This window comes from Natrix helvetica (assembly GCF_964273705.1).
Source record: "Natrix helvetica genome assembly, chromosome: 1".
Classification (NCBI taxonomy): domain Eukaryota; kingdom Metazoa; phylum Chordata; class Lepidosauria; order Squamata; family Natricidae; genus Natrix; species Natrix helvetica.
The window spans coordinates 142,467,084-142,494,410 of record NC_138548.1 but is presented as its reverse complement, the minus strand read 5'-3'; the positions used below and the strand labels follow the sequence as shown (position 1 = coordinate 142,494,410).

The 27,327-nt window shown below is 41.4% G+C and overlaps 1 protein-coding gene across 1 annotated transcript; it reads left to right on the top strand.

The window, feature by feature from the left end:
• Positions 1–22: 22 nt before the first annotated feature.
• LCT (lactase) lies at positions 23–27,324 on the top strand (the record flags this gene model as incomplete). Its single annotated transcript, XM_081954979.1, has 14 exons — positions 23–515; positions 5,320–5,386; positions 6,411–7,116; positions 7,692–8,337; positions 10,013–11,575; positions 13,043–13,311; positions 14,539–14,829; positions 15,871–16,069; positions 17,875–18,077; positions 20,871–20,968; positions 22,433–22,567; positions 24,308–24,531; positions 26,259–26,495; positions 27,026–27,324. 14 exons carry the CDS (start codon positions 23–25, stop codon positions 27,322–27,324), a joined length of 5,430 nt encoding a protein of 1,809 aa, XP_081811105.1.
• Between the last annotated feature and the right edge of the window lie 3 nt (positions 27,325–27,327).

The window sequence follows — 27,327 nt, the reverse complement described above, 5'->3', positions numbered from 1 at the left end:
ATTAAATTTGGAAAGTAGATGTATGAGAGAACCTACGCTTTATTCTGTAGAGGCTCAGCTAGATTGTCTTTGCCATCAACGGTCACTCACTTCTTTGTCATCACACTTTGCCAAGCTCCGTGCAAAAGGTGTGACACATTTTAAGGTGGCCTTGCCATGGTCTCGTATCCTGCCAGAAATGGAGGCTCAGAAGCCCAACAAGAGAACCGTGGGATGCTACCAACAACTTCTCCGAACTCTCAAATCTGCTGATCTTCAGCCAGTTTTGATTCTGCATCAACATGGTTTTCCAAAATCTTTAGGCTTCCGGCTTAGATCTACCACTTTTGCCAATCTTTTTGCTGAATATGCAGACTTTTCATTTAGGACTTTTGGTGAATCAGTGGGCACCTGGATCACTTTCAGCCATTTGCCTGAAAATATCAAGGAATTACCTCTTGAGGATCCTCTCCAAATGCTAGTTTCAGCACATCAAAAAGCTTACAAAATCTACCATGAAAAACACTCGTTTAAAGGTAAGTATGAATAAATGAAACAATGAATTTTGGACAACACAAATTTTAGAGATGGGATCCTATAGAATAAAGAGCGCAGTGCTCTAGTGAGGTAATGCCACATGTTTTAGGAAGTATCACAAAGTGGTGTTTTAAGACTAGCAGGGTAATCTTAAAGGGTAAACATTTCAAAGAGAAATTTATCAATCTTAATTCAGTTGAATTCCTGACTTTATCATGCCTTTCTTAAATATAAGATGCTTGTTTTTTCCCATAATCTCAAATCCATCAAAGCCAAGCGGGTCTTCCCATTTCCTATCCTATTCCCTATACCCTACAGGCATAGACGAAAACACACATTCTGCTTGTTTTTGAATACTTCACTAGTTCTCTACTCATTCATTCATCCAACTATCCATCCATCCGCTAGTGCTCAAGACTTACCTGAAGACTCCTAACTACTTAAATATTAGTTCTTTCTTTCCATACATTTTTCTCCTTGGATTCTTTTAACAATGTACTTTTTCCCTAATTTTCAGATGGAAAAATATTCATTCCCTTGGACTTTATTGATAATCAGCTGGTTCTTCCAAAATCATTCATATCTTCAGTTTGGGTAATGTGTTTAATTTTCTTGCAATCAGATTAGCCTCCAACCTGTAGCCAGAAAAAAAAAAGAATTCTAACGTGCAAAACACCTGACACAGAATTTCCCAAAGCAAACGCAGCCCATTAGCAGTTTAATGAAGCAGTTCTTGTAGCCTGTTTGAGATTGTCCAGATCCTAGCAAGCTGAAAAAGAATATAGCACAAAACATTTTGTACTGTACCTGTTGTCTTTATGGAATTCTAGCAATTAGTTAACATGGCCAGTAGCCTAGCTAATCTCAAAAGGGAATATGACACATTTATAGAAATAAGGCCATGAAATGGCCATTAGTTATAATGACACTATGGGAATACCAAACTTTGAAGTCTGGCCATGGGGGGGGGGGGTGTAGAAGAGGACTTTTCCATTCAAGTTAACTGAGCGATTTCCCTAAATCTTCAGGTGAACTATTTTAGGAAGCAAGATATTGGATCAGATGAATCCAAGAAGACTTTAATATTCTCAGAATATCTTCAGAAGTGATCCTCTGATTTTTTATTTTATTTTTGCAGTTATTGTCTTCCATAAGGCATATGGAAATCATCAATGAGTTATCCAACTGAATGCATGTGCTTTTTTGGTCTCCATGGGGAACTGCAAGTGATCACTGTCTTCACAGCTGAAAATTATACCCCATAGGAATAATGTTAGGATCGGGGGTGTCAAACTGGCAGCCCATGGGCTGGATGCGACATGCACAGGCCACGCCCACCCCGGCACCATGAAGGGAGGAAACATTGCAAACGTCTTGTGACAGCAATGTGACACTGTGAGTTTGACACCCATGTATTAGGAGGTGCCTAGGCCTACAGCTAGATTCAGCATAGCCACACCATAGTGCAACCTCTGTGTACCTTCCTGACAAACTAAAGTCCCCCTTAAAAAGGGACTTGATTGCTGGTGGTATTGTATTTGTGTCCATAGAGTTCTCTTCCCTCGCTTGTTCTGGGATGTCTTCCTAGAACAGGGGTGTCAAACTCGCGGCCTGCAGGCTGGATGTGTCATGCACTGGCCACGCCCACACCCGGTTTAGCAAAGGGGGGAGGAAGTCACAATACATCATGTGACGACACTGTGACGACGCGAATTTGACCTAATGGCAAATCTTTGTGTTCTTGTCACTCAATTGCATTGAATTGCATTGAATGATTTAAGCATTTAAATAATGCTTCCATTTTTTTTTGTTGAAAAAAAAAGGCAAAGGTCTTCAAGTTAATAAATAAAATAAAGTTAATATCCTATGCTTTAGAAGAAAATGTACCTGTTTGCTGTTGTACTTTGTGTATGCATACATAACTTGGATATATTTTATTCAAGTTTGCAAATGGTTATTTCTCTGCTTTTGCAGTATATCTTTTTCATCTTTACATTTGGAGGATGTAAAGTGGGAATAGATCTTTGAGATTTTGTGTTCTGTGCAATTTCAGGGGTTATGGATTTTTCTTAGATTTGCATTAGCATGCAAGAGTAGCTAATCCATCTTTAAAATCTGAAAATCAGGCATCACAGTGCTAAAATAATTCTGCTTCATAATTCGTTCTCTTTGTATAATGCTGTTATTTTCCTTCAGACCGGCCATCAGGGTATAAATGGGTGTTTTAAAAATAAACCTAGTTTCAAAATATAATATAAAAGGAGCATTGAGGGGGGAGGTGTGAATCAACAGTCAACAGCGTCAAAATCTATGTGTATCACATGAACCACGCATGTAAAAAACGGGCCTAGCCATGCCTCCCATTTTGATCCTGTGGCATTTGCCTCCCTTGGCAAATATCCCTGGTTATCCTGATGAAGGTTCTTCGAGAGGTATAACTGCAGAAATGGTTGCAGATATTTATGGCCTCTCCATAACAAGGTTCTGTTTCATTTTAGGCCTCTATAGATTTTCTGTCTCTCAGCCTATGGTACAACTGTAAGACCGAAGCAAGTATTGAAAAGATGCTCAGTGAAATCAAGGTAATTCAGATCAATTGCACCAATTTACTTTGTGGTATTCTGCAAACTTTCTCTTGAACGGCCGTGGTGATATTAATGCAAACTCTAGATCAGCCTTCCTCAATTCAGTGCTTTTCAGATGGGTTGAACTATCAACCTCTCTCCAAAGGTTCTGTAAATCGAACACGTCTGGGTGGGATACATTGCCCGCCTGGGGAAACCTTAAATAAGTTCCCCTGAATTACCATATTTTTCAGACTATAAGACGCACCGGAGTATAAGACACACCAAGATTTTGAAGAGGTAAATTTTTTAAAAATGTTTTTGCGCTCTGCAAGCCTCCCAAACCCTCTGCACACCCCATTTTTCGTGAAAATGGGGCATGCAGAGTTTGAGAGGCCTGCAAAGTGCTCCTGAGGGCTGGGCAGGCAAAAACGGGCAAAAAACAGCCCGTTTTTTTCTCGTTTTTGCCCTTCCCAGCTCCCAGGAGCACTTTGCAGGCTTCCCAAACCCTTTGCACGTCCATTTTTGCGAAGGGAACGGGGTTTCAGGAGGCCAAAAATGATGTATTCAGTGTATAAGACGTACCCAGATTTTCACCCTCTTTTTTGAGGGAAAAATGTGCATCTTATACTCTGAAAAATACAGTAATTTGAGTGCAATTTGGTGCTAAGCTGTCTGTTCCTCTCCAAAGCGGATACACTGCAACTAATTTTACAGAATGTTCACTTAGAAACAAGCCACAAAATTTGCCTGAACCTTGCACACCACTCAGTTTTCTATGTATTTATTTGCAAAAAAAGAATATTTATTGGGTTTGCTCAACTGAATAGAAAACTGCAGCCTTCATCTAACTGGGTAATAAATCCAGTATGTATGTTCTAATATTCTACCCTCCAAATCTTTCCTTTTGATCAATATCCGTTTCATTTTAGACTAGCTATTTCCTTAAGCATGTATGAGAATGAGTCTTTAATATTGCCCTTGGTCTAACTGGGAAGGCAAACATAGCAAGAAAACTCAGGTTGAGGAAGGATGTTGATGGAGAGTTTTATTCATACATTTTATCTTATTTGTTTATTTATTTATTTATTTTTGTCAACATGTACAAGGTAACAGGTATTAGTACAGACGTGGACATTTTCGCATGAGATTGGTACAAATAGATGGCTATAAATAAATATAACATGGCAATGAACACATAAAATGAGTACATATCAATGGGGACAGTAGGAGAGGGATAGGCACGGTGGTGTGCTTATGCACGCCCCTTTAGAGATCTCTTAGGAAATGTGTGAGGTCCATGATGGACAGTTTAATGTTAAAGATATGGGGGTTGAGGAACTAACAATGGAGTCAGGTAGAGTGTTCCAGGCATTGACCACTCTATTGCTGAAGTTGCATTTTCTGCAATCGAGTTTGGAGTGGTTAACTTTGAGTTTGTATCTATTGTTTGCCCGTGTATTATTGCAGTTGAAGTTAAAGTAGTCATTTACAGGTAGCACGTTATAGCAGATAATTTTGTGTACTGTGCTTAGGTCAATCACCAGCACTTATCAAATCTTTCTACACCTCTTAGGAAAAGCAATGTTGCTTTTTTTACAGGGAGTAATTCAACCTTAAGTAAGATTTGGTTGATTGATTGACAAGTCATTCAATTCCTAGCACCCACACAGATTTTCTCCAGGATGATCTTGACTTTCACTTAAGACTAACACATGTCACAACTTAATGTTTACATTTCAGCATCTCATACATGATAAGGACGTTCTACTCTTTACTCTAAACTTCTCTGGATGTTCTTCTGTTGAAGAAAACCTACCTGCAACAATGGCTTCCATTTTCAGTGGTATGTTTCTTGTGTGCGAAGGATAAGTGGTGCTTTTGTGTACCTTAGACTTATATGCATTAGGAAGCAAGAAAAATATAGCCATTTTCCTCCTGTACTACTGCACATGGGAATACTACTTATTTCTATGGGAAGGGGGAAAATCAAATGAGTGCTTGTGGTTGAGAGCAATGACATCACATTAGAGGATAACCTTGTTATACGAGCTGCAAATTAATGAGTTTCTCTTGAGTGTGATGGAGGATATTGCACTTAGCAGAATCTTTTAGACCTCTCTTGTAAAGAGCTGATATGCCTAAGATGGGACAGTAATCAAACTGAAAGTTCTTACTTATTCTTGCTTATCTATTTATTGCATTGATTCTGTTCTCTGTTTTCCAACCATACATGAAGCCGAAGCACAGGTGAAAGGCTACGATGTGAGCTACTTCTTAGAGAACTTAGCCATTCCAAAAGCGAGGTATGAAATATTAATTGTTTTCTTTTTGTGTGATTAAATAAATAAAGTGCATGTTCTTTCCGACAGTCCTTATATGCTTCTTTTATAATAAATATTTGGTAAGTGTAAGCATTTTGGTCAGCACTTAAATAATGCCATTGCAGTAAATCAAAAATATATTTTGTATTAGCTTGAGAAATCCCCTGCTTGGAGCTGAAGATCAAAAACTTTGGAGGTCTTCAGATTCAGATGCAGACACATATACATACAGTACATATACACATGCATGTTAGAGGTGGGTTACTACCAGTTCACACTATTTCGGTGGAACCGGTAGTGGAAGTGGCGACTGGGTCTCCAAACCAGTAGAGATGGCATGCTCGTCACGCCCTCAAACCAGTTCCCTGGTCGCCGCTACATCTTTTTTTGACCTTTTTAAATGTTCTATGCATGCACAGACCTTCGCTCATGCGCATGCGCAAAATCACCCGCACACCAAACCGGTAGTAATGCTGGCAGAAACCCACCCATGATGGACGTGAACACATTCCCACATGCAGACAAAATATTAGCCAATATGGTTTGAACTTTATAATATAAACATCTCTCTTACCAAGAGGTACCTCATTGGGCCAGCAGACTTTCTACATTTTATTCTGATTTATACAAACAAATCTAAACTACTCATCAGAATGACCAACGTGCATCATACTGTTGGGCACAAATCCCACCTCTTGCGTACATGGATGTAATGTCATGACGCATGTACAAAAGGGCAGCGTTTGCATTGAGGTATCACAACACCAATTCAACATTTGCTTTGAATATCTTTATTCATGGTGGGTTTTATGAAAATCTACACACTAAATATTGTTCTTATTCTAAGCCCTGGGTGATTCTCCCAACAAATATGATGGTTTTCACACCACTTTTGCATAACATAATCTGTATTTGGAAATTACTTGCCAAAATTTAATTTGAATGAATTCATTTGAATGAGTCATTATCCAAAGTGCAGTTATTGATATAGTCACATTTTTTAAAGCTCCCACAAGGATCCAGCTACTCAACCAAAGCAGAAGGAAGACTCTGCACGACCTAAGGCTCTGCTTTCAAACTATCAAAAGATTTGGGAAAGATTTGCTAACCAAACTGAGCTGGAAAGAGACTCCTTTTTGGCAGATACATTTCCCAGTGGTTTTCTCTGGGGTACATCAACAGCATCCTTTCATGTTGAAGGAGCCTGGGCAGAAGATGGGAAAGGTGAGAGTATCTGGGATCGATATGGACATCAAGACCAAATCTATAAGAATCAAACCGCCGATGTTGCCTGTGATAGTTACCGCAAGGCCGACTATGATATTTATCTGCTCAGAGGCCTTCACCCCAAGATCTACAAATTTTCTATCTCATGGCCTAGGATTTTTGCCAATGGGGACAACAGCAGCCTGAACCCTCAAGGAGTAAATTACTACAACAAGCTCATTGACAACTTGCTGGATTCTGGCATTGAACCCATGGTGACCTTGTTCCACTGGGACCTTCCTCAAGTGCTGCAGGACTTTGGTGGTTGGCAGAATGAAAGCATCGCCGACGCTTTTGTGAACTATGCAGCTTTCTGCTTTGCCACTTTTGGAGATCGTGTCAAACTCTGGATTACCTTCCATGAACCCTGGGTCATTAGCTATGCTGGCTATGGTACAGGGCAGCACCCTCCAGGAATCATCAGTCCAGGGATAGCATCCTATAAGGTACCAGAAGCAATAAAATGTGCCCTAACTTAAAGTTTAAAGGACAAAAGGTAGCTACTTAATCTGAGGCTTGAATTAATATACATTACCTAGTTAACAATTTGAAAAGAAGAATGAGAAATCCAAATCATGAAGACTGCCAAGTATTTGAGAGAGAAGGGGGCAACCAGTGAGTGATAGGTTGCACATGGTGCCAACTTCTCTTTCATCATCCCCAGAAAACCCACAGAACCCTTCAAATATCTCTGGAATGGAAAGGGCCAAACTCTTAAACCCGGTTTGGCCTATTGTAACCCACGTGCTTGCTATGAAGGGTCCTGTATCTGTGCTGAAGCCCTAAAAAATGAGCTGAGAAAAATCCTTAGATTTTCCTTCTCAGAGTATGGTTAGCCAAGCCTAAATCAGGAGCCTGAATAGTTGAACATTAGAACCAGCTGATATAATATCACCTGGATGAGCACTCTTTTGTATTCCTTCTTGTCAGAGATACTAGCATCTGAATTTGTAACTTCGAACAAAGTATTCAGTGGAGTAATGTCTAACTGAATTTATTGTATTTTTCTGTTTTCCAACAGGTTGCTCATATCATCCTCAAGGCACATGCTCGAACCTGGCATGTTTACGACACGCACTATCGTCCCCAACAGCAAGGGAAGGTTGGCATAGTGTTGAACTCTGATTGGGCAGAGCCCCGAAATCCCGGATCTCCCCAGGATTTGAAAGCAGCCGAGCGTTACTTGCAATTCATGTTGGGTTGGTTTGCTCACCCAATATTTATTAATGGGGATTATCCAGAGATCCTGAAAACCCAGATTGAGGAGACAATTAAGCAGTGCTCTGTCGACATTGCCGAGCTCCCCACATTCAGCAGCGAGGAGAAGAAAATGGTGCAAGGAACAGCTGATTTCTTTGGCCTTTCTCATTATACTTCTAGACTTGTTGGTGTTTTGGATAATCAAACCTGTAATTCAGATTATGAGACCATTGGGGGCTTTTCCTGGGATGTGGATCCTTCTTGGCCGACGACAGCGGCACCTTGGTTGTACGTTGTGCCCTGGGGATTGAGGAGATTGCTACAATTTGTGTCTGAAGAATATACAAAGACCAGTATCCCCATTTACATCGCGGCAAACGGTGCACCTATTGATGATGGAGCCGATTTGATTAATGATACCGCAAGGCTGGATTACTATCGTCTCTATATCAATGAGGCCTTAAAAGGTACAAAAGGTTTTCATGTCGAGCGTCTGAAAGTTTGGTGAATATTTGGCTCTTTCACCAGATGCTAAGTTGTTAGTGTCCCGTGTATTGTTTATCTGTATTGGCCTGATAGGTAAAATTTGCATGTCTTTCTAACCAACCCAAAGATCAGGGAAGACATGCGGTCCCTTACATTCTGCTGAAACCCATTGACAATGTAATCGTTTTAGGTGCTAGGTTTACCACACCTATTCTGTTTTGATCAACTTCGCATACTCTCAAAACCCGCATAAAAATGATTGCATGTCACTTCATATCTCCCATGCTTTCAGGAGCCAAATCATTAAAACACATGCAGAGTGTGACTCCAGTTGCAAAGGCTTTTCCTATAAAACTGCCAAGGAGTATTATTACTCAACTAAACTTCACTTTCTAGAGTGACTTGGTTTTAAACACTGCTTGATTTTAAACACTTCTTCAAGAGAGTGCCTCATTGCCTCCAATTGAAAGCATCAAGGCTGGGTACCTTACTTGACTTTTACACCTTGGTGGAAATGTCTTCTGCTCAGAAGATTGTCCCAGGCTAGTGAAATAACCAGTTTGATGACGTTCTAAACCCATTGTCCATAAATGGAGAGTCTACTTCACTTCCTAGAGCAATGCCAGAGAGAAGCATTCCTTCAAGGCTTCATATTGGCTTGTTATTTATCCTGGCTTAAAACATACAAATCAGAGGTGGGTCCTATCGGTTTGGCCCGGTTCAGCCGAACCGGTAGTGTTATGGCGGTGGGAGTCACTGGAACCGGCAACAACCCAGGCCTGCCACATCCCCGAACCGGTTCTCCAGTCGGCACCATCTGTGGCACCATCTTGTTTTTAAGTTCTGCACATGCCAGAACAATTTTAATTGAACTGTGCATGAGTGCGCACAAACAAACCGTCAGTAAACCCGACCCACCCCTGATACAAATCTATTGTTTGCCTTCTCATACCAAACCATGAAAGATGGGTGGCACTGGCTTGGGGTCCACTACTGAGCTTCAGGTAGCACAAAGGATTGGCAGCCATCACTGATAATCCAATCAATTGATACAATCAAGGGCCTTTTCTCATGCATAGTCTTATGAGTGACAGAAAGGCTCAGTGAAGCTTGATGGGTAATGCTGGAACACCTGGCCCCTTGCAATGAAGTCCTTGATTAAAGAAGTATCCCTGTCATCTGGTCACTACAGCATGACCAGAAATTTTGCCAAAACCCTATGCCAAAGTATAGCTTTTAACAGATGAGTAGTTGCATTTCAAGCTAAATAAAATTGAATATACTTTTGGTTCTGTAGGGGAAGGAGTGGCAGAACCTGGAGATGGAGTTAAAAGAGGTATCAGTTTAGAATCTTTATGTAGCCACAAGTGAACTAAGATCAGCCCTCCTTGAATTCTATGGACCCTTATCTAACTCCAAGCAGGTGCTGTTACTTACTAAAAGATTTCTGTGCAGTAACTCAGTTGAATTGGACTTTCATATGTGGACCTGATATTTCATATCTGATAGGCTCTGATTCTACTGAGAGACCATGTGTGGCCTGCACAGATTCACATCATTTTGTATAGATGACAGAAGAATGCATTTTTGGTCATTCTGTGTATTTTATAGGATTGAATGAAAATCTAAACAAATTATTTGTTCTTTATTCAACAGCTGTAAAGGAAGATGGTGTGAATGTTCGGGCGTATATTGCCCGATCATTGATGGATGGCTTCGAAGGCATGTCAGGCTATAGTCAAAAATTTGGCCTCCATAATGTGAATTTTGAAGATGCCAATAGACAAAGGACGCCAAGGAAATCTGCATATTTCTTCTCTTCTGTGATTGAAAATAATGGGTTTCCTAATGCAAGCCTGATAAAACATATCCAGCCATTCAGAAAGGATTTTTCCATGTTCTCAAGGTTGCCTAATTTGTCAGCATCTGAAGTCCCATCAAAGGCAAAGATAGTTTGGGAAAAGTTTTCTGATCAGACTAATTTTGAAAGAGACATGTATTTTTATGACACTTTCCCGGAAGATTTTCTGTGGGGCGTTTCCACTTCGGCCTATCAAATTGAAGGAGGCTGGAATGCAGATGGGAAAGGACCTAGCATATGGGATAACTTTACTCATACGCCGGGAAAAATTAAGAACAATAACACTGGAGATATAGCTTGTGACAGCTACAATAAAGTAGATGAAGATCTTTATTTATTGAGAGCCTTAAAGGTGAACAGTTACCACTTCTCCTTCTCATGGTCTCGAATTTTTCCAGATGGCAGAAACCAATCTATAAATAGTCATGGGGTTGATTATTACAACCGATTGATCAATGGTTTACTGGCTGCAAATATTACACCAATGGTCACTTTATATCACTGGGATCTGCCTCAAGCTCTCCAAGATATTGGTGGGTGGGAAAACTCTGATCTGATTGAACTGTTCAATAGTTATGCTGACTTCTGTTTTCAGACGTTTGGAGATAGGGTTAAGTTCTGGATTACTTTCAATGAACCTGTCATAATTTCATGGTTTGGCTATGACACAGGAGTCCATCCTCCAAATGTAGAAGACAAACCAGGAGAAGCCCTCTATAAGGTTGGTCATACAATACTGAAGGCTCATGCCACGGTATATCATACATATGACCAGAAGTATAGGAAAAGCCAGGAAGGTGTAATTTCTATAAGTCTCAACATTGACTGGGTTGAACCGAAGACACGGAAAAATTCCCGCAATGTAGAAGCAGCGGATCGGTTCCTCCAGTTCACTGCAGGATGGTTTGCACATCCAATTTTTAAAAACGGTGATTATCCAAGTGCCATGAAATGGACAGTAGGAAACAGGACTGATTTACAGAAACTGCCCATCTCCCGCCTTCCAGTTCTCACTGAAGAAGAGAAACAATTTATCCGGGGCACAGCAGATGTCTTCTGCTTAAACTATTATACTGCCAGCTTTATACAGCACAAAACCACCAAGTTGAAACCATTTTCTTATGAAACTGACCAAGAACGAGCCCTGGAGAGAGATTTTTCGTGGCCAACCACAGCCCTGGCAAATATGCCAGCTGTGCCATGGGGGCTCCGGAGGCTCCTCAACTGGATCAAAGAGGAGTACAACAATCTACCTATTTACATTACCGAGAATGGAATCGGAATAAAAGCTAAGTCAGACGTTGATGATACCAAAAGGATATTTTATTATAAAACCCACATTGATGAAGCTTTGAAAGGTAATGAAAATAATAATAATAATTTATTAAATGTATATGCTGCCCAACTTCCATTGACTCTTTATGATGCTTTAATAATAGCAATTTGATGTATGCTTGTAGGCACCAGATAGGAAGCATGGATACGTTTTTGGGTTCAGTGATTACTGGACCTCCTTGGAAAGTTTAGACTTATCATGGGCCTCCTGACCATCTGGTGGGCAAGATGACTAGTCATGGAACATCTATGTCCCAAGAGGGAATCTTGAGTACTGTGCACTAATTCAGCTCACGTTTCGCCTCTTCCGAGCAATTAATGCAAACTGAGAGGCATTTCCTTTAAATCTAGACTAGAGGTTGCTTTGCTTTGCTTTATGCGAGGTTATCGATTTTATTTTATTTTATTAGAAAAACCTAAGCCAAAAGTAAAGCCAAATTTGACACGTTGCTTGTAGTCATCTTATTACTCAACTAAACTAATCCAAGCTTTAAATAATGTTGAAAGGGAGCGCTCAGTGGGATTCAGCACTGGCAAAATATTCTTTGGAGTGCGCTATTAGATAAAAATACAAATTAAGAATGACTACATTTAAAGTTAATTAAATCAAGCATGCAAACCTAAGCATGCATCCCTGACAGTAAATGCTGTTGACCATGTAGGAATTCAGAATAAAAGTATACAGGGTTGTATCCGTCATCATTTTAAAGGCAGTAAGTCTTAATTAACTTTTCAATTACTTTTTACATCTGAAAAATCATTGTTTTCTGGAATGACCACTGAGGGTTAGTAATGCTTTCTAAGAGAAAATTTCTCATGTATTCTATGAGATTTTGCCTCCTGCAAATGAAGTTATTTCTTCAGAGTTCAGAGAAAACCATGTACGATTGTAGCCTTGTCCAACAGAAGTTCCGGCCAGCAGTTCAGAGTGTTGTAGATTCAGCAGGTCTGAAGAACCAAGTTCAGAAAGGCTGCATTTCAATGGTGGGATCCTATCGGTTCGGACCGGTTCAGCCGAACCGGTTGTGGTTTGGCAGCCTGGGTCACTGGAACCGGTTGGAACTGGCATGCCTGCCATGCCGCCCAACCAGTTCTCCGGGCAGCACCATAGGTGCCACCATCTTGTTTTTAAATTTTTGCAATTTTAATTGCACTGCGCATGCATGCTCAGCATGCATCAGGTGTGCACATGCGCACAGCGGCACATGAGTGAATCGGCAGTAGTGCCTGCCGGAACGCACCCCTGCTGCATTTGTATTCATAATGTCATGGATCTTGAAATCTGGGAATAAATCCATGAAATGTACAGAAGACTGTAGGCTGAAGGACAATTTACTTCCAGCTATTCCCAAGATTGCTACTTACACTTACACATAGGTCAACAGGAGCAAATCATCAAGTCTTTTCCTTGTTTCTTAACTTAACTTTCTTTTTCAGCATTACAGTAATATCCAACACAAAAACAGTCTTTTGATTTCCTGTTTTTTTAGCCTACAAACTGGATGGAGTAAATCTTCGAGGGTTTTCGGCTTGGTCACTTATGGATAATTTTGAATGGCTGCACGGTTACGAGCCAAAATTTGGCCTACACCAGGTTGATTTTGAAAATCCAAACAGGCCTAGAACTCCTAAGGAGTCTGCTATATATTATTCAGAAATCATACGTAACAACGGATTCCCGCTCTCAGAAGACGATGAGTTCCTTTATGGAGAATTTCCCAAGAACTTCTATTGGAGTGTGGCCACAGCAGCATATCAGGTTATAAAAAGAAACATGCCTTGATATTGAACTTTATGAAGAACATTGTGGAAATTGTTGGGAGATTTGTTAGATCTGGCCCGAATAGCCACTGGATAGACAGTTAGAATTCCTGTATGAAGTGGTGGTAGTGGAAAATTAGGGGATTCACCAACTAGACTACCATGGAGAGGGCTTGGGGTGGGGGGAAAGCTTGGGAGATTACAGCCTGGGGTCGGAAGAGTGAAGAGGAACTGGAGAGAATGGCAAAGAAATGAGATTGGCAGAGAGCAATATAGACCAGGGTGTCAAACTCGCGGCCTGCAGGCAGGATGCATTACACATTGGCCATGCCCATCCCCAGTTCAGTGAAGGGGAAAAAGCTATATGTCACGTGACAACAACATGACGCTGTGAGTTTGACACCCCTGATATAGTTATTTTCAAGATTTGCTTGCATTTTTTGGATGCCAGGTTGCTGGGAGACTTGGAATCAGGCTGTTATTATCACTAAATGCCAAATTTTGTTATAATAAGGCCTTAATCCTCTGCTATGTGGAAAGGAAGTGCAAAAGAGCCCGTATGTATAACTGTATCCTAATTTGGCAATATCCCTGTTTCAAAAGCTAATAGTTTAAGGAAGGGCCAGAGTAGAGCAATAATCCTCTTCAGATCAGATGCTCTCCTTTGCTAGTGGTACTGCTTGTTTATCACCCAACACATTGGCCAGCATCTGAGCTGCTGGATTTGATAACTTGACAAGGATTGGATTACCCATCTTGTTGTGCTGGGGAACTTCAGAATCCATTCACTGAGAGTGGGACTGGTTGAGAAATCCATGGACTACATGCTAGAAATTGGCTTCTCCCAGGTGGCAATTGGTGCAACTGTATGTCGGTTCTAGGATGTCTGAACTATTCTTTTTTCTAAATTAGTATTTATCTTGATGATGGCGAGCTACCACTTTAATGATAATTCAAATCCCATAATAAAGAAACATGTTTATTAGACCAGACAAAGTTTATAAGATTAACAGGAATTCCTCCTTTGGCAAATGTATTCAAACTCCAGAAAAAAAAGTGGGAGGAAGGGAAATGTGACATTGCCAGTTCTTAAACTGTCTCTCTTTTTCTTCTAGTCAATATAATCATATTGCTAATTTTGTACTTAGCAGTGAGTCATTGAAGTGAGAGCCAACGTGATCTAAGTCGTAAAAACCTAAAATAAATAACTTATCTTTTGTTAAAGATTGAAGGAGCTTGGAGAGAAGATGGGAAAGGCCTCAGTATTTGGGACCAGTTTGCTCACACGCCTTTGAAAATCGACAGCGATGATAACGGAGATGTCGCTTGTGACAGCTACCACAAAATAGAGGCAGACGTGGCTGCTCTGAAAGATATCAAGGTGACCCATTATCGTTTTTCAATCTCCTGGCCTCGCATTCTCCCAGATGGCACCACCAAGCATATCAATGAAGCTGGCCTGAAGTACTATGAAAGACTTGTGGATGCACTTCTTGCAGCAAATATCCAACCTCAGGTAAAATAAACAGCGTGAGATTCCTTACAATCTACTACAGCAGGGGTCCCCAGCTGGATAATTCTGGGAGTTGAAGTCTGCCAGGCTTAAAGTTGCCAAGGTTGGAGACCCCTGTGCTACAGCATATGTTTGTAAGACGGAATAAGATGTCATCTTTCAGGTTTACAATGAGATGATTTGTTATATATATGTAGTCCTTGACTTACGACCATAATTGGGACCAGAATCTCCATTGCTAAGAAAAGTGGTTGTTAAGGGAATTGTGCCCAGAATTATGGCCTCTTTTTGCCATAGTTGTCAGAGAATCACTGCAGTTGTTAAGTGAATGATATGGCCATTAAGTGACTCTGGCTTCTCCCATTGACTTTGGTTGTCGGAAGCCAGCTGGAAAGGTCAAAAATGGTAATCAGGTGATTCTAGGACGTTGCAATCATTGTAAATATATGCCAGTTGCCAAAACACCCAAATTTTGATCGTGTAATTATGGAGATGCTGCAACCGTTATAACTGTGAGGACCAGATGTAGGTCATTTTCTTCAGTCAGTCATGAAACATATGGTAGTAAGTTGAAGACTACCTATAGTCAAGGTTGGTTGTACAATACTCAGAAGAACTAGGTACAGGAGCTCCTCAATTGAGCCCAAAATTTCTGTTGTTAAGTGAGACATTTGTTAAGTGAATTTCCCCCTATTTTATTACCTTTCTTGCCACAGTTGTTGAGTGAATCACTGCGGTTGATAAGTTAGTAACCCGGTTGTTAAGTGAATCTGGCTTCTCCGTTGACTTTGCTTGTCAGAAGGTCACAAAAGGGGACAATATAACCCTAGAACACAGCAACAGTCATAAGTATGAACCAGTTGCCAAGCATCTGAATTTTAATCACATAATCATGACTTGAATATTATATATTTTCACCCCATGACTTGGCTGTGGTTTTGTAGAATAGTTTAATATTTTACAGCTTGCCACTACACAGATAACTGGTTAATTGAACAAAAATAATAATGATAGACTTTTGTAAATGCATGTCTTAAATTCTAGATAACCTTGTACCACTGGGATCTTCCTCAGGCCCTCCAGAACATTGGAGGGTGGGAAAACGAGACCATCATTCCAAAATTTAAAGATTACGCAGACCTCGTTTTTCAAAGATTGGGAGACAAGGTGAAATTCTGGATAACTTTAAATGAGCCTTACGTCATTTCCAACCTTGGTCATGGTTATGGAGTGTCTGCACCAGGTAAGGTCTTTTACCAATCCTTGTTTGTAGGAGGAATACTTTAGAAAAACAGGAGGGTATTGTTGATTATTAAAATCTCTGTTAACTAGGAAAAGATAGTTTTGCAATTAATAGAGAACTTAAAATTCCAAGATTACATTAATGTAATATAAAAGTAGCCTTTAGGTCAGGGGTGTCAAACTCGATTTCATTGAGGGCCGCTCAGGGTTGTATTTGACTTCTGGGGGAATGTGGGGTGTGTGGCCAGAGTGGGCATGGCTAACATGATGTCACTCATGTTAGAGGGTTACCTGTGGTGGCCCGAGTGCTCTGCCATTGAAAATGGGCTCCCAAGCTCCATTTTCGGTTGCGATGGTGTCCTGCAATCCACTGCCAGCAAAAACAGAACTTGGGAGGGCTGTGCATGACCCTCACAAGCTTCCTTTTTGCTGGCAAATACACCCCAGGTTGGTCCTTCGCTCTTTCCAGGGTGGCCCATGGGGTGGCCCATCTAAGCACCCCCTGGGCCGGATCTGCCTCCCTGGGTCTTGAGTTTGACACCCCTGCTTTAGCCTTTTTCAAGTGTTGCTGAATTATACATTTCAGCCACTTCAGTTGTCAGGACCAATTGTGAGGGATTCACGGGTTCCTTACCCTTAACCCAGTATTCCTGACTCTTCTAAACAGAACATAAGGAACAGAAGTAATTAATAGAAGACATTAATGGAGCTAAGAGCTTTGGAAAAACCGAATAGCAAATCTCTTCTTAGATGAACAAGTTCTGCATTGTCTCTTGGGTCTGTTAGTCAATCTTGTTAGAATGTCTGAGAAAGTCACAGGAAACATTATCCAAGAGATATCTACAGGAAGAACAGAGCATGGAAGAAATCGTTATAAGACATATCTAAGTCTTTACTCACTTCTTATCTTAGGCCAGGTCTGGTGCAGCTATGCTGCCAAGCCTATTCAAATTTTTCTAGTTCTTCCTCTTAAGCCAATGGGCCGTGGTAAACTTCAACTGCATGTATTTGGAAGTTTGCTGTTCTTTAAGCAAACACAAGTAATTCTCAGCAACTTATATAACTGATATTGGGGCATAGGGAAGTATGGCTTTAAGACAGATGTGTAATTGTGTAAATGAGTTGCGGAAAAGCTTCAGCTTAGAGTTTTTAGTTAACCACAGAGTTGGGATTCACACAGGCCAGAAACTGATGTACATCAGAGGTGGTATTCAGCAGGTTCTGACCAGTTGTGGAGAACTGGTAGTTCGGAGAGCTGGTAAATACCAACTCTGACTGGCCCCACCCCATCTATTCTCTGCCTCCTGAGTCCCAGCTGATTGGGAAGGAATGGGGATTTTGCAGTGACCTCCACTTGGAGTTGGGAAGGAATGGAGATTTTACAGTATCCTTCCCCTGCCATGCCCACTAAGCCATGCCCACCAAGCCACACCACGCCCAACAAGCCACCGAACTGGTACTAAAAGTTTTTGAATCCCAGCACTGATATACATGTCAGAAATAAAGTGTGATATAATATGTATAATGTTTAATTATAATTTTATTTATTTTCTTGAACAAGGGAATTATTTCTTTAGGATCTCCTTTAAATTTATTATCTTTATGTCGGTGCTACAATAATCAAAGCAGTAAAATGGACCTCTGCCACCACTTAAGTATAACATTCTGAAAGAAGAAGAAAAAACCACATTTTAAGAGGTTATCTCCTTGCAGAAAAGCAAATAGATTAAAATCTACGGTTGAAATATAACTATTGGTACTCCTATAGCTGCAGAGTTAACCATTCCCATGTCCCTGTTTTCTCAGGCATATCTGGGAGACCTGGTCGTGCCCCTTACATTGTGGGACACAATTTGATCAAGGCACATGCAGAAGTGTGGCATCTCTACAATGAAACCTACCGTCCCAGACAAAAAGGGTTGATCTCACTTTCCATCAGTATCGAGTGGGCCGAACCAAAGAACCCTCACAAACAGGAGGATTATGAGGCTGCTGAGAGATACATTCAGGTAATACAATATCTGTAACAATGAGAATCCCCCCCCTTCCTCAGTTGTTACTGGACCACAGCTTCCATCTGGTTTGATGACAAATTATATTAGCTAAGGAGCAGCTGAGATACAAGCTATCGGTAATCAGGAGACAATGTTGAGAAGGTCCACCATTTCATAAGTTAAATAATGATATAAATCATGAGGATGTCCAGCTTTGGCAAATTTAAAACTTGTGGAATTCAACACCCAAAATTCTGGGAGTTGAAATCCACAGGTCTTAAAGTTGCCCAGATTGGACACCACAATGTAAACTCTATCATGTACTCCCAATAAGATCTATAGTTTTGCTTGGTTTTAAAGCCAAAGAGTATGTATTCTTCTATTAAATAAAATCAAGAGAAACATAGTTTGGGTATTCAATAGGTATTAGTATCTAATCTGTATTTGGATTATGGAAAAAGGTAAATATCCCTGAGATATAAAATAGTGCACAATGAGCTTCAGTCTTCAAGTATGAGGAGAGAACAACAATTAATCATGTCTTGTGTCTTCCTAGATGGAACATGCCCTCCTGTATGTTAATCCTTGCTTACTCCAGTTTTAAAACAAGAGTTACATGGCAGCATGCAGACATAAAATTCTAGGAAATAAGACCAGCTCATATTTTTCCAACATGATTCAGAATAATTGTGCTATTATAGAAATACTGCAACCTTATATTCATAAATCTAGAAGGTGGTTTACTTGGAATAGGCTGGTTAAGATTATGAATAGCTGAAATGTGCAACATTTATTTTTATCCCATCTTTATTATCTTTATAAATAATTCAAAGCGGCTGTGCTTTAGGGTACATCTGTTCATATACGTGCCTTTCAGTGTCACACTTAGAAGTGGAACCTAGTGCATTCCTTGGGGAGGGAAACATAGTCTAATGAGCAGACATTCATACCTACTCTTTGCCTTATTAAATTCATGCCTTTTTAAGAAAGCATTGTCGGAAAGGGAATCAAGAACCTTAAGAGCTTCATGCTTATATTATTACTTGGGCTGCAATGGTTAAATTGTTGGACTTGGAATGGGGAGGTTTGGATATGAATTTGCCCTCAGCTACGGAGATTCACAGGATACATTTGAGGCAGTTCTCCTCTCGTAGCCCAACCAGTGGTGGGTTGCAGGTGGTACGCCCCGGTATGGGTGTATCGGAGCCTGTCCGGAACACCGGGTACCGTTCCGGTATGGTGCTCCAGAGGGCCCACCTGCCCGCCCAAGCTCCTTACTTGTCCTTTAAGCCTTTGGCGCTTCCACGCACGCACATGGCGCATATGGCACCTGCGCGACACTCCGCCAAGCAGCTGGAGCATCGCAGAGGCTTGCGGAGGTGTCGCAGGCAGGTACAATGCATGTGTGTGCCACGCGCTTCCATGTGGGCGATGCTGGGCCCGTTCCAACCGTACCTGTTGGAACAGGATCCGGAATCCACCACTGAGCCCAACCGACCTCATAGGTTGTTGAAGAAGTGGGGGGGAAGGGGGGACTACTATACACACTGCCTTGAGCTCCTAAATGAAAGGTACCAGTCAGTGATGTGCGGTCAGGGGAGGCAGGGAAGGCAGAGCCTCACTGCTCTCATGAAAAGAAAAAAAATGTAAAAGGGAAAAGGCGAGTGCTGAGGTGAGCCTTAAAAAAGCCTCTAAAAAAGGGAGGACTGTAACAACTTTGATCTTTGCAAGCGTGCAAGCAAAATACCCCAGGATCACGGTGGCGGGGACAAAGTTGTCGCAGTCCTCCCTTCATGATGATCATTTGATGACGTCAGTGCCTCACCAGCCATAAACCTCACCGCACGTCACTGGTACCGGTAGTATGAAATCTAATAAATGTGCAATATTTGGGGATACTTAAAAAAAACCTGGTAGATGATGTTTTATTTCTAAAGAGGGAAGGTCTGATGCTTTTAATCACACACCTCAATGCTATGTGGGTAGGAGTTGTTGTTCTAGCTGTAACTATATCTACTAGTACTATTTTTGCACTGTATTCAGCAGATGGAGAGTATAGGTCAGGGGTGGCTAACCTTTTTCTCCTCGCGTGCTGAAATCGCATGCACGTGAGCGACAGTGTGCACGTTCGTGTCCACACCCATAATGCAATGTGACCCCATGCATGTGTGCATGACCCCCAAGCTCCCCTCACCCCTGCGCATGCATGCAACACCCCCCACGCAAGTGAGTGATCCTACTGCACCCTGTTTTCACCCTAGCAGACCTCCCTGCAGCCTCCTGAGACTAAAAATGGGCCACAGAGGGGGGGCGCACCCCATCATGTTCCTTTTTGGGCCTAGCAGGCTTCACTGAAGTCGCCTGAAACAAAAAATGGGGTGTGGGGGTATGCTGCACCCCCGCACTTCCCCTACCCCCCACAAATGTGTGCACATCTCCCGCATGTGCAGCAGAGACTCGAAAATTAGTTGGCTGGCGGGAGGCATGCGTGCATGCATGGTGGAGCTGAGCTGGGTGACGGCTGGCGCGCCCGCAGAGAGGGCTCTGCGTGCCACCTGTGCCATAGGTTTGCTATCATGGGTATAGGTTATTGGAGCTCTGACACCCTCAGAGATTAAGGCTAGAAGGACACCAACAAGGTGTCCTTGGAAGACAAGTGGGCAGCTGTAACTACCAAGGGGCTACATCAAGGTTACAATGTGGAGACTCAACAAGTGTCTGGGGAACGAGGTTTGAGGAGCTGCTCTTTCACAAATAAGTTGGTTAAGGTGTGTGTAATTTTTTATTTCTTGTGATGTCCCACCACAGTTTTTTGCTGGTTGGTTTGCTCATCCTATTTTCAAAACTGGCGATTATAGTGATCTGATGAAAAAGAGGATACAAGAAAGAAGTTCTGGAATTTCACGGTAAGTGATTCGCTAATGCAGAATCGTTCTCGGGATTTAAAAAATCATTGAATAAGCCATCGCTCTCCACTGCCTTATGTCACAAAAGGAAAAGGAATGGGAGACAGAAGAAAAAAGGGAATCCAAGTGCCAGCTGTTAAAAATGAAAGTCTTATGATGACCAATTATCTCAGCAACCGTATGGGAACTGGAGGGCCCTGATGGTTGGTGTTTCTTCAGAGCTTTTTGAATGTTTTTAAATGGTGGTGAGGAGTCTGCTGGCAAACTCCTTGGAACACTCAGACCAGCTCCCTCAACCCACTGTCATCTTTTTTTCTGGTGACTTCAAAAAACTATGAAGGACAAGAGGAGAAAGATGCTGGGAGGTGGGATGAGGGGAGATGAAATGAAATCATGGGAGTAGAGGATTTTTGCCAGTGGAAACATTTATATGCTCCTCTCAATGGTGTTTTTTCAAAGGGCAAATGGACTTATGTTTTTTTCCTTGAGGAAGGAAGAAAAAGAAAAAAGGAAGAAAGGAAGAAAAGAAAGAAAACAAACATAGTCCAGTTGCCTTTGGAAAAGCACCTGTGAGACAACCATGACCCGGATGTCTGAAAATCTCCATAGATACTAAATGCTTATGAAATTTATGAAACTACAGAAGTTCAAGAGAAGGCTAGTGTTCATTTCTGCTACAACAGGGGTGTCAAACTGGATTTCTTTGAGGGCCAGATCAGCACTGTAGTTCTCCTTGTGCCAGGCCGGGTGGGGGGGATGGGACAGACGCCTCCTGCAGCACTCTGCCAACCAAAATTGGGCATGAGGGGGCAGGCGCAGCCCCCCTGCACCCCGTTTTTCACCTGGACGGCCTCCTGCACCACTCTGCCAGCCAAAATGGGATGTGGGAGGGGGGCATGTGTCCCCCTCAGGCCCCATTTTGGCTGGCAGAATGCTGCAGGAGGCCGTCCAGGCCAAAAATGGGGCATGGGGAGGTCGCGCTCGCCCCCCTGCCCCATTTTGGCTGGCGGAGTGTTGCAGGAGGTTTTCCAGGCCGAAAATGGGATGCAGGGGCCCACATACGTCCCCCCCCACGCCCTATTTTAACTGCCAGAGGCACCGCAGGCCAGTCCTTTGCTATTTCCAGGGTGGCCCTGTGGGCCTTGAGTTTGACACCCCTGTGCTACAACCAAACCAGCAGTAAAGCAACTCAATTCCTGGTTCCAGTTATGAAGCTGGATATGTTCGGACCAGATTCTGAATTATCTAAGAACATGCACTGTTCTTATGCTCTTGGTAAAAGGTCAGTTTTCATGCCATGCTTTTGCCCTTTTGCGATAACTGTCTACATCGGAATTTATGCTACATTATAAATTACAGAGCCCAGCTGATATAGTAATATGTAACATTGCCATTCCTTTGTAATAAACGTATCACGTAGAAATCTATCTATTTCCATGTATGTTTGTGTTATATGTGATGCAGGCTCCCTGAATTTACTGAAAGTGAAAAGCAAAGAATTAAAGGCACATATGACTATTTTGGCTTGAATTATTACACCACAATCCTAGCATCCAATTTAAATTTTCCTGCTATTATAACCTCCTACGATGCGGATAGGTAAGCTGCAAGCATGATTTTATATTGCGTTAAATTATGCACCATTTAAGTAATCCTAATAAAAATGAAATACAAAGTTAGCCGTGTTTGAGGATGAAATTACTGGATTTTGTGATTGTTCAGTAAAATTTACCATTACATTGTTATTCGGTAAAATGAGAATCTTCCCATGTTTTGAGAGCCCTGGTGGCACAGAGGTTAGAATCAGAGGTGGCATTCAGCCAGTTCTCTTTGGTTTGGGTAAACCGGTAGCGGTGGCTGCCGAGGGCAAAAACAGTCTTCCCTGCCCCCCCGCCCCCAGAAGAAATACCAAGCTCAGCTTGGAGATGAGCAGTGCGGCGCACGTGGGGGGGGGGAGCATGGGGGGTGCTGTGCATGTATGCATATTTAGGGGCACACTTTGCATTATCGGTGCAGGCACGCGCACACACTATCGTGTATGCGTGCTCACATTTTTGCCACCCAACAACAAAAAGGTTAGCCATCACTGCACTATAGGATAGTAGATAAGCCTAAATGCTATGCTATTGCCATTTTGAAGCAACTTATACATCACATGTTACAGGCACAAGCTTATATGCTGGTCTCTGCTGCAGAAAAATCTAAACTTTCCATAAGACCATGTAGATGGCTGGTTCTCGAAGAGCCAGAAACTGTTCCGAATTGATATTTGGTGCACATGTATATTGTTTGTCGAGTATAAAATAAATTGTGTGGATACCACTAGTGCTTCTAGCATGTCTGTAAATGGGTATCTTTTCTGTCAAATAGGTCCTTAAATGAAATCCTAGTGCATAAGTAGCCCAACTTCTTATAATTACAGTTGTCTGTGTCCTCACTTTTGCTATGCATCTCATTGCCTAAGCCCTAAGTGATCAATATGCAGATGCTGTTATCTGGGGAATCACTGGAACATTAACCTTTTTAAAAAGTGCAAGTACATAAAATGTTCTTAACACTATGTACATTCAAACTAAGCCAGCAATTCCAAACTTTTGTTTTATTGCAGGGACACCAGTATTTTTGCAGATCACAGTCAAAGCCAAAATCTCATAAGATTTTAAGAGAATGTCAAAATCTTATATCATCTCATAAGATTTTGGCCATTTTTCTGGTTATTCATTTTTATTTGGTCCTCCCCTCTGGGCCATTTATAGTATCCTTGCAGGCCACCACTAAATCATTGGAGCATAAAATTGAAAGCCAATGCTTTGAAACTATGGATTATTTCAACAATAGTTTCTTGAAAATAGTCTTACATATAAAACTCAAAAATTGTAGGTTTTTAGAAGCCATAAAATCTGAGTTCAAAACCAAATAACTTGTTTATCTCTACATTGTTTACCCCATAGTGATAAACAACATCTGCATACTATTCAAAAGAGATAATTAAAAAACAAAACAAAAATAAAAAGACCAAAACACTAGCAATCAAAACCCAGATGAGCAAAGATAACACCAAGATTAACATTATACCAATAAAAACGAAACAATACCCCAATGAAGCAATTAACCAACTCAGTCAAACAAGCTAACAATAAACAGCCTAATCAAGGAACTATCAAATGTACTTCCACCAACACTGACAGAGCAAGCCACTTGCATATATATATAGAGAGAGTAAAGCCATACCCTTCTAGCACTGATGTTGTTACCTAGGTGGGTAATGAGATGTCTGCAAGAAAGCAACCAAGCACAGATAGCACCAAAGAGCCCATATGTTTATGTTTGCTTTGACAGAGGTGTTGCTTCCATAGTAGACCAGAGCTGGCTTGGTTCTGGCTCCTTTTGGTTGAAAGTGACTCCATTTGGCTTCAGAAGGGTCTTAAAATGGATCAAAGAAGAATACAATAATCCACCTATTTATGTGACTGAGAACGGAATTTCTGAACGTATAGATGGAGGCTTGAATGATACCTGGCGCACACATTATTTAAAGAGTTACATCAACGAAGCATTAAAAGGTATGTGGTTTTCCTTCCAAAAGTGGTCTCCAAATCCAATTAATCCTTCTACCATCTCTATTTTCCATGAAAGAGTGAGCATTTAACTAATTTTCCAATGAATGCATGAAATGGAAAAAGGACTTTTACTGGTATGGAGATGGGTTTTGAGTACAGAAGTGAGAAAATAAATTCTAACTCTGTGAAGGACTGTGGTGAATGATATGGTGCAAAATTTCCAGAGTTTTTGAACATTTAATCCCAATTGCAGATTTAGTTATTCTGCTAACTGTGTAGCAGTGAAACAAGCTATTTTAGTAATTGCTATTTATTATTTTTTAAAGCTTTGTGTGTGTGTTAAATGTTGTGCATGGTATGTAGAGAAAAAACTCTAAAAATATTAGCAAGAACAGATTAGCATTTGTAATGTTAACAATATTAAAAATAAGTTAAAATATATAAATAAGGAGGCTAAGACTTTATTAGGGCTACTAGAATGGAGATTTTTCTGGAAAAGGAACTAATTGAAACTAGTGGATCATTTGAGGTTGATGGCTTTGTTTTACTAAAGGAAGGAAGAGGCTAATGATCAACTACCTCTAATATATAATCAATCTCTCTCTAATAAAAACATGAAAACAGCAAAATGGCAGTGACGTGCGGTGAGCTTTACGGCTGGTGAGGCTGGTGACGTCATCAGCGTGAGCTGCGGTGCCCTTCATGTTGACTCAGGAGTCAGGAAGGAGGGGAATTCCCCTCCTTCCTGACTCCTGAGTCAACATGAAGGGGACCGCGGAGCGCGCTCTGCGGGACCACGGCTCACGCTACGCGATCCCTCCTCCGCGATCCCTCCAGCCTCCCTCCTGCGCACGTCCCATTCCCCGCCTTCCTAAGTCAACATGAAGGGGACCACGGAGCGTGCTCACGCTCCGCGGTCCCCTTCATGTTGACTTAGGAAGGCGGGGAATGGGACGTGCGCAGGAGGGAGGCTGAGGCTAGAGGAGCCTCCTGCACACGTGGTCCCATTCCCCTCCTTCCTGACTCCTGAGTCAACATGAAGGGGACCACGGAGCGCTCCCATTCCCGACCACGTGTGCAGAAGGCTCCTCAGTGCCTTTTCCCTTTTCCCTTTTTTTTTAATTTTCATGATGAGAGCGGTGCGGCTCTGCCTCCCCTGCCTCCCCTGAACGCACGTCCCTGCAAAATGGTAACCATTTATTCAATGTCTATATTCGGCTATCCTTACTGGAAATATTGAAAGCCAGTTTGGAGTAGTAGTAAAGATGGTTAAGGTGCAGGCCAAGAAACCAGGAGACTGAGAGTTCTAGTCTCATTTTAGGAATGAAAACCAACTGATTGATTTTGGGCCAGTCATTCTTTTAGAGCTTAACTCGCCTCACAGGGTTATTACGGGGAAAATAGAAGGGGAAAGGATCAGGGTATGTTCGTGTGTGCGTGTGCGCGCGCAATAATAAAAAATTTAAAAGTGCATAGTGTTTAATCTTAAGAGCTATTTTTTTCAATACACTTTGCATTAAGCTTAAGGTTACTCACTCTATGTGCTTGGCTCTAGGATTTCCTTCTGTGCTTACTCCTTCAAAAGGAAGTTTTGAAAGAGTCCAGATGCCTAGAGAGAGGCTGCAACCCAAATTATTCAGGAGTCCGCATTATGTATGAGTTTGCAATTAAACTTGCATAAAACCACTGTAAGAATCTGTCCCCATCCCTGTTTTTTATATATATAACAGGAGTTGCATTTGATGGTGTTGATCTCCGAGGTTACACGGTTTGGACTTTGATGGACAATTTTGAATGGGCCGTCGGCTTCTCTGAAAAATTTGGCCTGTATTACACCAACTACACAGACCCCAATCTAACTAGAATACCAAAAGAGTCTTCAAAATATTACTCATCTATTATCCGCTGTAACGGCTTTCCAGATCCAGCTAATGGACCTCATTTGTGTCTGGAACCACAGCCTGAAGGTAGGTATATTAGAAGCAGAAAAGGACCAGCTTTAAAGGCTTTTAAGTTTAATTTAAATTTTAAAAGTATTACTATTTTTTAACTGTAATAATTGTACCAGTCTGGACACAATTCTATATGGTAGAAAAAACCCCGAGATTGATATTTTCAGGAGGAAATTGCAATGTAATCGTCAGTTAGTATTGATACGAAATACTGCCATGTGATGCTGAAAGGAACAGCTTAATAGGCATCTCTGTAAAAATGCCAAAGCAAATTAATCTGCATCTATTTGTCTTTGATTTTGGAGCATCCCCAAGAGGAATACTCAAGAGAATAACCTCAGGGATTGAAGCTAGAATACAGGAATTTTCATTTTTACAACTATGAATCAAACCCAATGGGTCTTGTCCCCCTATATATGCCACTGACAGTAACGATCTTCTCTACTTGAGGTTGGTTTGAGATGTTTGAAAGCTACTAGGGCAATTTTTAGGCAGCATACTTGGATGTACCAGTTTACAAATCTTACATTACTTTACCTTTCTAGATATTACTAAACCACCAGTTACAAACACTGCTCTGCCACTTACAAGCTCAACAGCTGCTACTAGTAATCTGCCACTTACAAGCTCAACAGCTACTACTAGCAATCTGCCACTTACAAGCCCAACAGGACCGGAAAATATAAAGAAAGTGCCATTTTTGGGACTGGACTTGACTTCATCTGAAGCTGAAATAGCTCTTTATGTTCTATTTGTCCTATGCTTGCTGGCTATACTAGGTCTCGCTGGTTCCCTCTGTGCATATAAAAAAGCCAAAAATATGCGGAAAAAATCAACATTTTAGCAA